Here is a 13,302-nt window from a genome sequence, read left to right as displayed (position 1 = left end):
GAAGTCAAACTTGAGACAGAGGGGACATCCTGCCCGCCGTTGCATCTCTGTTAAGTCAGAGCACAAGAATGCACGACGCTCAGTCTGCGCTGACCTTTTAACTTTCCTCTCACATTCCTTAATCCGGGGGCAATGTTTTGTCATCATAATGCCCCACTCTACTATATGCCAGGGTAATTCCATCACTAGCATGTGAACAGGCCTGGCTTTTGTGTGCAGAGAGTAAACGTTAGGCTCTCTTTCTCTCCACCTCTCTCCTCTCTTTCTCTCCCACAGCCTTTTTTTTCTCCCCCTCTACGTCTGCTTAGGGTGCTATAATAGTATCTCAACTGACAGCATTCCTGCAAGAGGGCACGGCCCGAATGACGACAACTTTTGGGAGGTTGGAGGGCGGTTGGGGGGTGTTCTTCTCTCTCTGCTTGTAGACCTGATGATGCCACACCTTCTTTGCTGTCTGCACCTGAAACCACACCTTCTGTCAGGCTGGTTCCACCCTCAGGAGTCCCACTCCTGAGAAAGCCTGGGTGACATGATCAATCACCAGGATGGACCTTTAAAATGCATGGCTTTTTTTTTTCTTTTTACTTTTTATGAGGCTAATATTTGTTTAGAAATAACCTAATTTGAGGTTGAATGATAATAAGTAGTGGTTGATGTAGATTACGCTTCACATAACTGCACACAAAACACATGTTTAAGATTGGTTTCTGACACTCCGGGTTGTTATTTTAACTCATTCTTTTCAGTTTTATTTAATTGCCTCGTGTGTTAGCAGGGACAGCTTTGAAAACGCTGCCTTGGTGGTGCGTTCAGGGACACTCTAACATCCAAGAGACTTCTGAGTCAGCTGTCAAAAAGTGTTGCTTTCACAACTCATGTTTTTGCAAAATCGTTGTATGTTGAAGTAGGGACCAGATTGTTTGGAAATGTTATTAAATCACAGGGACACACAGTTTAAAGTGTGTTTATCCTCTGCGATGTGACTTACAATCCTGGTGAATCATGATATGCAGGTAGAGTACAGTTACAAGAGGAATCAAAAGTGTGTGTAGGACTTAGCCAATACGGTGCAGAGGACTGTTGGCCTCCCTCTCACAGCTTCACATGACTGGAAAGGGTTTTTTTTATTATTATTTTGCTGTGCCTTTTAAAAAGGTTGCTGTTTGATGAGCCAACTCTGGGATATCTGAGCTTCTTTGAATGCATCAGGGATATGTTATTGAAAGCTCTGCTAAGTGCATTACACTTAGAGTTGATAATAATGTAAATTTGGTAAAAACTGACCAAATGTTCACTGTGATGAATTGTTTGAATTAACCAAGTTTCATGCCTGACTTCAAATTGATATCACAATTGTGGAATAAACGGAAACTTACGTATTTGTGGTGTTCTTCTGAAAATGGCCCACTCTGATAACAGTTAGTTACAATTTGTGGTCACTGAAGCATCCAAAAACCACAAATATGACCATTTAAGATGAAGAGAAGGTGTTGTCTTCAGTCAGTCATTGTCTGCACATGCTGTCCTGACATCATTGAATGTGACCTGAGCCTGACTGAGGTGCATCACACCAGGTGTTACGCTTTAAGTTAAAGGCGCAGAAGAGAGTTTCTTTGGGGGTTTGATTGCGGTTTTCACCTTTCATCTTTTTGACCAGTTTTTAAGTTGCAGGATGCTCTTTCAACCATCTTGCTGTATCGATCACTCATCTCTTTGCGTACTTCTGTCTTTCAGGTACAGAAGCAGGTCCACCCAAACCTCATGGCGAAGGAGGATGCCCTGCAGCACATCGAAGAGCTGATCCTGCAGCTGCTCAACATGCTGTGCGTGGCCCAGCCTCGCTCCGTGCAGGATGTAGAGGTAACAAGAGCATCTGTATATCAATTCATAATACACTGTGAAGTTTTACTGTCAGGAAACACGTGCTGCCACGGAATCATTCCACATAACTAACTGTATCCTCGTGAGCGATGCAGCTTTCAATCATCTTAATGCTTCCAAATTTGTCAAGTGTTAAGACAATAATTCCTCTCTCTGCAGGAACGGGTCCAGAAAACCTTTCCCCACCCTATAGATAAGTGGGCGATAGCTGACGCCCAGTCAGCTATTGAGAAACGCAAGAGGAGAAACCCCTTACTTCTCCCTGTGGACAAGATCCACCCACTGCTTAAGGTAAAGACTCCTGAAGAGATCTCTTCTGTCAGCCATAAAGCTTTACACTTCATGCTTAATACACTTACTACACAGTATGTATGTTGAAATGCATGTTTCAGTTTACATATTCTGCCACAGTCAACTCTGAGATGCCTTCAAGTGCCAGAAAGTTGTAGCTGTTGCTGGGAAATATTTATAATCCAATATAGCTTACTGTTTTGACAGCTTGGTTCAGACTAATTGAATTGCCCTGAACTGATGGAGTCCTCAGTGCAGACACTAAGAATGAGTTTGAGCTGCTGACTGACTCCTGTGTATTACTTAATGTCTTTACTCTGTTTTCCCCCCAATAGGAGGTTTTGGGCTATAAGGTGGACTACCATGTTTCCCTGTACATTGTGGCTGTGCTTGAGTACATATCAGCAGACATACTGAAACTGGCGGGCAACTATGTCGGCAACATTCGGCACTATGACATCAGCCAGCAGGACATCAAAGTGTCCATGTGCGCAGACAAGGTGAGTATATGTGAGGAAAGGGAAAGCTGGCATCAGAAAAGACAAATTAGATGCTTTGCTGCAACTAACTGACTGTGTCCGCTGTTTGTTTCTAGGTGCTGATGGACATGTTTGACCAGGAGGAGGACATCGGCTTGATGTCTCAGTGCACTGAGGAGCCGTTGTCCTCTGGGGAGCTCACGTACGACGACCTGGTGAGGCTTGAAATCGCAGAGGAGCGGCAGTACCTGCGCGAGCTCGACCTCATCATCAAAGTGTTCCGCCATCACTTCCTGTCCAACCCCAAAATCTTCACGCCTCAGGTAGGGAAGACCTGCACAGTTAATTAAAAAGCTGTCAGAGTTTGATCAAATGTCACTCATGTAAACATGTGGGTTTGCAGAGTTACTGATCAGAACACTCCAAGTATAAGCTCTAATCGTGACTCATCCTCTCGTCACACACTTTCCATGTGCTGAAAAGAGGGGGCTCCAACCGCTAAAACCACCAGTGGGTGCGAACAAAAGTGGTGAAGTTTATCTCGAAAGATATTTTTATGCCACTTGAAATGTTTTGTGGAAAAAACCTCTCTGTGACGAAGCTAATCAGAAAACAACAGACAACAATTTTATGTCTGCTTACATCTATATTAGACTACTAATATACTACTAGAAACTATTAAACGAGTTTAAAGTAATGCCAGCTCCACTGTGCTAGCCTTTATTAGGTTAGAAATAGATCAGAAAGAAAATCAATAACCCCTTGTAAACAACCCACCATCAGAGTTATTCGCCTTAAGTTGCTGGATACTGGTGAAAGGCAGAAAGACGTACTCCAGCCCAGTGCCGGATACAGCGGCTGCGGCCAGCTTACTCCAAAGCCGGCTTATAAACAAACTGTCAAGTCTCCAACTGAATTCTGTAAACCTAATTATAAAGTCATTTCAGCCAAATCCAGCGTAAGAACATTTAGAGATTACGGCTGAAACTCTGTAATCGGCTAACTGGTGATCAGCTTCAGGAAACACTTTGAAACACCCAAACAGATTTCACAGCGTTGATTTATGTCATTAAACCTGGAGAGGAGACGTCTTAACGGTTGTGTTTGATATGACGTAGCAGGAGAAACTGAGACTTGGGGTTCCTCCAAGCCAAGTTGCTCTCAGATCATCTCAGATTAAGATTTGTCTTTTCTCATGAATGACCAGACATCCAGAGCAAACAGACTCCAGTAAATGTGTGCCATCTCCTCAGGCACCGCCCGTGGCCCCCCGACCTCCAGTAAACAAGTAAATAGACATTCATATCTATCCCCGAGGGTTAACCAAACAAACAAATTGCCAATGACGTTGTGTCTAATATGGCGAGTAAGAGCTCTAAATAGATTGACAAACTATGGGTGGGGGTAAGGAGTTGAACAGAGGGTCTATGGGTTGAGAAGTGAATGGAAAGTTGAGTTTAATGGGTCGCTGCGGCTTTGCATATTTTGGGTTGGGTAATTTGTGGTATCATTTGGGTGAGGAGGATAAACCTTTGTGAGGCCCTGTGGAATGCAGAACATGTAATTATGTTGAGACAGGAACAACATCTGCAGCCCTCGCAAAAATAACCTCAATTATGTCTGTTGAAACACAGCGTAATCTGAAATTGCTCGGGGGATGTCAAGAAAGTGCTACGGTCAAATAATGACAGGACCGAACTTCGACTCCGATCTTCGCCAGTCAGTAATCACTCTGTGCTATTTAGGGTTCTCGTCTGCTCCGCTAATGATTTCCTCAGGCAAATTGAGCCTGTTGTTGTTTAGAGCTCGTCCTCGCCGCTGTTTTTTAGTGTTTATTTATTCAAGGGCAGCAGGCCAAGAATGGGAGCTCTTTCAGCAACACCCTGCTACACGCTCCTATGGTTAAAGGCGCTCAGTGTGTTTACATGTACTTAAGTAACTTGATTAATGTTAGTTTCCTGTGGTAAGATGATTTCTGAAATGTCATTATATCGGTGTTACCCCCCCCCCCCCACACACACACACACAAAATGAGACAGCTGCATTGACATTTACTGTATTTATTTAGAAAAATTGGCCCATGAAAATATGCCGTATTTAGCTTTCAGCATTCTGTTTGCAGTGCATCCAGGAATATACAGACAGCTATAACTGGACTTTTTTTATACTGAAGAAACACCCCACCATCAAAAATACATATTTTTACTCTATCTTTAGTGCTGTTTATCTATCTGGATTGTTTTGGTGTGAGTTGGCAAGTTCTGGAGGTATCGGCTGTGGAGACGTCTGCCTTCGCTTGAACATAGCAGAGCGAGTTGGACTCGGCTTGTGCCAAAAAACACATCTGAGAAACGTCTCTTTCCAGAAATCACAAGCCGGTTACTGGAGATAATCCACAGAGCTTGCAATGAGCAGTTTCATGCAGGAACTATTTCCTTCCTGCCATACTATATCCACCAACTGCATCACCTTGCAGCCTCTCATCAGAGAGTAGATGGTTCCCTATCAAGGCCTGTAAACACTGTGATGTGTGAGTTCCCTTTAAACTTGGTAAATAGGGTAATTGGTCAGCCAAACCCACCTGTCTTACCTTTAGTCATCTCATCTCATGCCGTCTCGTTGTGCAGGATGTGGAGGTGATCTTCAGCAACATCCTGGACATCCACGAGCTGACGGTGAAGCTGCTCGGACTGATCGAGGACGCCGTGGAGATGACGGCTGATGGCAGCCCTCATCCGCTAGTGGGCAGCTGCTTTGAAGACCTAGCAGAGGTATGCAGCTCTTTTGAACGCACCAGTTCAAGACTCCTCATTAATGCGAGTATGAACTACTTGAATTGCCGAGTAGATACAATACACGGAAATTTGTTCTAGTAGTTAAACTGCAAAGAAAATGAAACAGTTACACAGGAGCTTAGTTTCCACGGCTGGAGATTTATTTGTTGGGTTTATTTGACGTTTAAAAAAGCCATGACCTATAAGTCTTTACTGTTGAGAGGTTCATTCATGAGCTAAAAAAAACTATATATGGTGGTATCGAATACATGGCTTGCAGTTGGATTCATGAGTACATTTTCCCATTTGTATGCATTTGAATGCATCATTCCAGCACACAGTCCACATTCACACATATTTTTTATTCCTTTTAATTTCCTTTTCATGGAGCCGCTCTTTCACTCTCACCAGAGTTATAAAAAACAGCATTTACTGTCAGTAAACTTACTCAAAAACTCCATCCAGCAAAATGTTAAAGACTGTAAATTATTAACTCAGATACAAGCCGCTGATGTTGAGCACGAGATCTGACATACTGCTCGTGTCTGATCGTCCTTTATTCTCTCCGTGTGTACAGGAGCAGGCGTTTGACCCCTACGAGACCATGTCTCAGGATATCCTCAGCAAGGATTTCCACGAGCACTTCAATAACCTGATGGCACGGCCGACCGCCGGCCTCTACTTCCAGGTGAGATGTTCAAATTGGCCTCGGTGAAGCTGCTAGAGTCGTTTCACACATTAGCTTCTGATGAGCGAATAGACAATGGAAGGAGACTGAGCATCAGCCATCCAGGCCACCAGAGAACGACTCACTGATGTGCAGTAATTACAGAAATTATCACGTCTCCTGTTAAACAAACAGTTGATATTAAGGTATCATAAACAATATAATATTTTTCTATTAAAGTCTGTGTCTTAGCGTCATTGTGACTTAGTCGGTTAGAATAGTGATGTTGATTTTCCATCCGCTGCAGCCGTTATATCTCCCACTCCCGGCTTTCCTGTCATTCTCACATGTAAACTCTCTTATAAAGCAAAAATGCCATAAAATTGAAAAGGAAAAAAAAAGTGTTTGTTTTTAATATGAAGGTACAAGTAGGTCATTTATGTGTTTACACCAAGCAAAGCGTGTTTGAATATTTGTTCCTGCTCTGCTTTGAAGTTAACCTGGGTGCCTGGTGGAATTCCTCCCAATATCGTCTGAGGGCATGTCATGACATATTCAGCGTCCTGTGTACAGTTTATTCACTGCTGCCGCATTGTTTTATTTGGACATTCCTCACAAGAATAGCATTGAATTATGCTCGGTGGGGTGCAGTTTGGCAGCCTTTGAAGATGAAATATTTGCTGGTGTTTTCTCAGGCCGAAGACCAATGAGAACAACCGTTTACATGAAGCAACATCACAGATCCAGTATTTACAGTATGAGGTGGTTTTCTGTCGTCCTGTTCGAGGTTTTAAACATCAATCTGCCATTTTATTGAGTGGATATTAAAACTTAATGTGAACAGACCTACAGTAAAGTCATGCGCTCTGCTGCTGACTGAGCGTGCTGCAGCCCTACTGTACCTCAGGTCGAGGCCTCGCTGTGTTTACCCTCAAACCACCAGTCTAACCCCAGTTAGATCAACACCGATGGCACTGTCGTCTGATTGCACACACCCAGTGTTTATTTTCATGTACTCATTGTATGAGAGTGGGGAGGAAAGGGCACGGGAGTTAAGAATATAGTTTTATTGTTGCATTGTATAGATAACACCATGGTATTCATTTTAGCACACTTTTCATTGTCTCACTCGCTAGTTTTCTTAAAGGGAAATTTCACCACGTTTTATGTCCGATCAGTGTTTATGGTAAACTAGTCAAGTGAGACATTAAATTCCTCATTATGTGCTCTGCTGACTGAGAAAGCTGACTTCTCCTGGTTGTGGAGCCGTGCTGGTAGTGCCGACATGTACCAGGATGCATTGCATGCAAGCTTCTTATGCCCATGCCCGCTGAGCAAGCTAGCTTAGTCCAGCATCACCTTAGTCTGTGGGATTACAGTAGCTTGCAACATTAGCCATGGAACATGCTAATGCTAAGTTCAGCAGACTAACCTATAAAATAAACAGTAAAACAAAATAAAAGATGGAGAAACTTCCAGTTTGAAGTTGAAGTTTCCCCTCGCATTTCCATCAGACATAAAGCTAATCCACTGGGTCTTGACGTCCTCAGATGGTCGGAGCAGAGGGAGACTCTTGAGTCCAACAACAAAGCAATTGACATGCTCGGCCGTATACTCTGGCTTGAATAAGAAAGGCTGGATCTCCTAATCAGCCAAAACATTGTAAAAGGTATCATTCCTCTGCGCTCATATGCCATTTTCCCTGTTCATCCAGAAGTCCAGTCTCATTGGTTCATACAAATCCAGCCAGTATTCACATTTGAGAAGCTGGAACCACTGATTTTTTTCCTGTTACTTAAACGATTAATTGAAACTATAAAATACAAATCGATTAATTAACCAACTGTTTCAGCTTTACAGATCCTGGTTCACTCGAACATGACATGTATTGTGTTGCTTTAAAAATCCATTTGGCTTGGCTGCTGTGCCACCTGTGTGTGTGTGTGTGTGTGTGTGTGTGTGTGTGTGTGTGTGTGTGTGTGTGTGTGTGTGTGTGTGTGTGTGTGTGTGTGTGTGTGTGTGTGTGTGTGCGTGCGCGTGCGCGCGTGCGTGCGTGCGTGGGCGTGCACGTGTGAGCATGTCTGTGAGATCGTCAGCAGTGATCCCAGGGGCAGATGGTGTAATGGTGTCTCTCCACCAGCCTCCCCACCCTCCCACACACACACACACACACACACACACACACACACACACACACACACACACACACCTTCCACCCCTCTAACTACTCCTGCCCCCTTTCTGCACCGTGAGCTAATCTTATTTTAGCATCTCTCTCCGCCTTCTTTATGCATCGTGAACCATTACACACTTTTCTCCGCAGCACCTGGTTTAAATTCTTACATATTACCGTGTTTGCTGTAATGGGGGGTCAAACCTCTGGTTGTAGCATCATTGGCGCTTCTGCTCTGCCTCCTCAGCTTTTGTCTCATTGCATGTGCTTCATCTTTCTCACTCCATCCTCCTTGACTCTCCTTCCCTCCCCGCTGTCTGTCAGATAGATGTGTCTGTCGAGCACTCAGCCCCTGCACTCTGCAGCGTCTGGTATTGTGGGTAAATTACATCGCCTTTTAAAAATAGAACAGGCAGCCACACTGCGGGCCATTTTTCTCCTGGGGAGGAGGGGGGGGGGGGGGGTGGCCCAAGGCACATTTCATGTTGAAAATAAGCTGTGAATTAAGATGGCAAAAGGCAGCGACATGGGTTCAAGAAGCCCCTTACCTCCGTGAAATGGGAACACGTTGTTCTCATAGTCTCTCTGAACCGTATACTTACTGCACTGTGTGTTTATATTTAGGCTGCTGGCACAATGATGCACGCTCGTGTAGAGACTCGCTTTTCACGTGTTATCCAACACAATATCAACTTCAGTTCCAGTGTACCTGCTCACATCAGGAGCTCATCACGTTAAGCTGAGATCACTTGTGAGATCGTTTCTCTGGGCCTTTGAGCAGATGCACATATCCATATGTAAGAATGAAAAGAATACACGACATGAACACTATTCCAGCAAGGATAACTCAAATTAAGTTGTTTAGCACCTTTGACGATGTGTTCTGTGGTAGTTTACATCTCACATTGATGACCGAGCAGCTGGATGTCTGTTATTTTGTCCAGCACGAGCATCACAGCTGTGTTTCACAACTGTACTCAGCTGTGTTTTACTGGCCTTGAATATTTCAATTTGTGAGAAAATCCTCTTTGCTCTCACTTTTTAAATTCTAATTGTTCTACCAAAGCTGTTAGTCCATGTTCAAAAGGTGTATCAGCGACTAGCGAATCAGTGACCGCTCAGCTTTCCAGCACTTGTGCTTTATTAAGTTTCTAGGTACTCAGCAGGTGTTTTGCTAATACCTCCCTACAACTGAACTGCCACTCCTGCAGCGAGCGCATCCCCCTGCCTGCTCCACACATGACACGTCCACACTGACTGGCGGCAGGAGGCCCCGACACTGTGGACAGAAGCTGTAGGCTGCGTCGTCGTGCAATGCTTTTTAGAGATATAAGGGTCTGAAAAGTTGCTTGATCTATAAGGAAAGTCACAAATTTGACAACACTGCATCGTGTTTTGACTCCGAATGTGCACGGAGAGGAGGGTCTGTTCTCAAAACGATGCCGTTGTCAATGTGTTTTTGAGGCGGGCTAACAATAAAATAAGGTTTTACCCATTTTAGCAACATCTGAAATCATACCACCGGGGTTTCTAAATACTTGGTGTGCTGTAATAACACCCAAGCTGAGCACTCCTACTTATAAAATAACACTATCAGCTGTATCAAAGCAAGAAACCAACAAGATTGACTTTTGGTGGTTCTTCGCTTTACGCTGTACAGTCACTGCATTTGTTGCCAAGGTTATGTTGCCACCTGGTGGAGATCCAGTACACTTAAAAGCTGTCAAACTGACCTATAATACTGCCATAACAGCTGCTAAAACAGAACAAATGATCGGTATGTATGTCGTATGGCTCCGAGACAATCATCATTTGGTATCAGTCGTGAAAATGTTGTCACCCACAACTGCATTTACATAATAATGAATAATGTCTGGTTAATCGCACCATGTTGGAACCAAACTCGTATTTGTGTATAGGTAGAGCTTGATTTGTTGCACCATAGGAGACACTTTAAAAGCATAACACCAGTATTGCACCCAGTCAACCTAAATGCAGAGAGCACATTATGAAGCATCTAAACGTGTAGCCCGAGCGCTCACAGGCAGTTTGCAAAGCTGCAGGATGCTGATGTATCAATAACATGATCTAAACTTAGGTCATTGTTCCCCTGCCTGTCCATCAGTGCGCGTTAGGCAGCTGATGTCTTTCTCCCCCGTGCACACAGACCCTCTTCATCTCCTCCCCTCCCCTCACAGACAGGGTGGCCGCTGCTGTGGAGTCTGAGTAGTAGCATATTGATTCTGAGTCGTCTATCAGGGGAACAGGAGATTTAAATGGATACTATGACGGCCTCCTCTCCGGTTACCCTGAAGCCTCGCTCGGTCAACCGCCTCTCCCTCCCTCTGTCCTCCATCACCCTGATTTATAGACTGAAAGATGCACATTTCAGTTGCCCTTGTCTTCACAGTCTTCTTGTCTTTGTGAACTTTTGCAGTATTCTGTGGTGAAGAATTCCCTTTCAGCTCCCAGTTGTTGTATTTTATGGTTAGTTTAAAATCTGGGATACACAGATTGTAAACTGACAGTTTGATCACATTTTACTCACGATGTGAACATGTGAATAAAACCAGATACGTCTGGTTTTCACACATGCAGTCATCTGTCTAATACTCATTTGGAAGTGAAAATGAAAGTTAAGCAAAAGAGTGCAAGTCTCGAGCACATGCTGATTGGATTAAATCTGTTCACAATGTCGTCACACTGATCCATCACTAACCCTTCTCATGTACCTTTGTGTCTCCAGTCAGTTGCAGAAGGCTTCAAAGAAGCAGTCCAGTATGTCCTTCCACAGCTGATGATGGTCCCAGTATACCACTGTATGCACTACTTTGAGCTACTGCAGGTATGTCGTGACACATGAGCAGCTTTAATCAAAGAGTCCAGGGTAAATGCGCCTCTTTTCCACAGCGACAGTCTCCTAAAGCTAGCTGAATGGAATATCTGGTGCATAATGGTGTATAAATACTCAACAGCAGACTCTGTGACCTCATTCTGATTTACTTCCTAAGTGTAATACCAGGAAAAACCATCTTATAAAGGGTTAAAAATAGAAACTTAGACGTGCGAGCTTCAGTGTGGTTTGCAGAGGTGTTGTTCTCTCACTTGCCTCATGTTTCCGTTTATTGTATCTTACCTGTTTCGCCGATGTTTAGGCTGGTGGAATGTGACCATTCTGTCGTTTTTTTTAAGGTGAGGGTTAGCGTCTTTGTCTCATTTCACACATCTCCATTATGTCTTACGTTATTGCACCTGGATTTTAATTGTTGTGTGAACAAACTGAACTGAATGTGGCCTGTTTGACGCTTGATTAGCCGTTAGCTGTGTCGTATGTGTCTGGATACTGTCTGAAAATCACCACACTGAATTTAAGTTGAGGTTAGGATTTTTAACAGCAGGGTTTCCACCAGAGCTCTTTCTTTCTTCTTTACCTTTGTCTATGTTGTTGTTCTCTGTATATTAGATAGAATATAACTCTCTTTGGTATTCAACACTGTTGTATTATTGCAATGCAGCTTCTGTTACGATGTTTTTCACAGTAGACATTTTGACTTGTCATTGCAAGAAGTGCAGGTGTTGCTGATAACATTAGCTCTGGCACTGTTCTGCTAAGTGTTGCAGTCAGACATTCATTCACCATACCAGAGCTCTGGAACTGGTCCAACTAAATGTAATACAGCTGGTTATGATGATGTTAGTAATGTCTGAGCTTTCCCTGCGAAGACACGCCAACTTTTCTGTCGTGAAAAAAATTCTATAGATTCCTGTATGATGAAGCGTAGAAACACTGATGTGTGTGTCATCTGGCATTTTTACAGCAACTTCAGGAGCGCAGTCAAGACCAAGATGACAGAGAATGTCTGAAACAGGCGATCACAGCGCTGCTTAATCTTCAGTGTAGCGTGGAGCGCATCTATGCCAAGCACCAGCCTCGCCGTAAACCTGGGTATGTCATTCTGCTCACGTGTTACTGACCACATGGGAGAAATTGGTGTATATGTGCGTTAGTTAGCTCATCCAGCAGCTGCAGTGGCCCAGACCCACTACATGCGTTTATTTATTTGTGACATTTCAGTGGTTAAATGTTTGATTTATGCTTCGAGCGCTTCAGTTTTCTGACTTCTTACCTCCCTCGTCTCTTACAGTGAGCCCCTGTACCGCCTGTACAGCAGGCAGGTTCGTAGCAAACAACTAGCCATCAAACGCATGAACGAGATTCAGAAGAGCATCGACGGCTGGGAGGGAAAAGATATCGGCCAGTGCTGCAGCGAGTTCATCCTGGAGGGCCCACTTTTACGAGCCGGCGCCAAACACGAGAGACACAACTTCCTGTTTGACGGCCTGATGATAAGTTGCAAGGCCAATCAGAGCTCACGGCTCCCGGGTTCGGGCAGCGGGGCGGAGTACCGCCTGAAGGAGAAGTTTGTGCTGAGGAAGGTCCGCATCGTGGATCGCGAGGACTCTGTAGAGCTGCGGCACGCCTTCGAACTGATAGGAAAAGACGAAAACTGCTCAGTTTTCTGTGCACGGACAGCGGAGGAGAAGGCGGCGTGGATGGCAGCGCTGGTGACTCTGCAGTACCGCTCCACTTTGGATCGCATGTTGGACACAGTGCTGCAGCACGAGGAGCAGGCGCATCCTCTAAGACTGCCCTCCCCGGATGTTTACCGCTTTGCTGTGCAGGACTCTGAGGAGAATATTGTGTTCGAGGACAAAGTGCAGAGCAAAACCGGCATCCCCCTCATTAAGGCCGGCACAGTGGTCAAGCTCATAGAGAGGCTCACCTACCATATGTATGCTGGTGAGCTCCCGCTTTACATCTTCTTATGGACTGAAATTTGTGTTGCAAAGATGTTTCTTGCGTTGATCTAATGCGTTTCATCTGTTTGCAGATCCTAACTTTGTGCGCACGTTTCTCACCACATACCGATCGTTCTGCAAACCACAGGAGCTTATCACCCTGCTGATAGACAGGTACAGTTCAGCCAGAACAGCTGCTCTGACAGCAGCATTTTCATCTGTTCATTCATATCTGAG

General features: G+C 44.4%; 1 protein-coding gene across 1 annotated transcript in view; it reads left to right on the top strand.

Moving 5' to 3' along the window:
• The window catches only part of sos2 (son of sevenless homolog 2 (Drosophila)), a 33,038-nt gene that overhangs the window by 11,392 nt on the left and 8,344 nt on the right, over window positions 1-13,302 (top strand). The window contains exons 2-11 of the mRNA XM_070978527.1: window positions 1,735-1,860; window positions 2,041-2,172; window positions 2,508-2,672; window positions 2,768-2,974; window positions 5,279-5,422; window positions 6,003-6,113; window positions 11,012-11,110; window positions 12,084-12,211; window positions 12,411-13,066; window positions 13,158-13,239. Of these exons, the coding sequence (XP_070834628.1) occupies window positions 1,735-1,860; window positions 2,041-2,172; window positions 2,508-2,672; window positions 2,768-2,974; window positions 5,279-5,422; window positions 6,003-6,113; window positions 11,012-11,110; window positions 12,084-12,211; window positions 12,411-13,066; window positions 13,158-13,239 (1,850 nt within the window). The remainder of the gene's footprint in view (window positions 1-1,734; window positions 1,861-2,040; window positions 2,173-2,507; window positions 2,673-2,767; window positions 2,975-5,278; window positions 5,423-6,002; window positions 6,114-11,011; window positions 11,111-12,083; window positions 12,212-12,410; window positions 13,067-13,157; window positions 13,240-13,302) is intronic.

The sequence above is a fragment of the Chaetodon trifascialis genome, chromosome 14 (genome assembly GCF_039877785.1).
Source record: "Chaetodon trifascialis isolate fChaTrf1 chromosome 14, fChaTrf1.hap1, whole genome shotgun sequence".
NCBI classification, from domain to species: domain Eukaryota; kingdom Metazoa; phylum Chordata; class Actinopteri; order Chaetodontiformes; family Chaetodontidae; genus Chaetodon; species Chaetodon trifascialis.
This window is presented reverse-complemented; position numbering and strand designations above follow the sequence as displayed.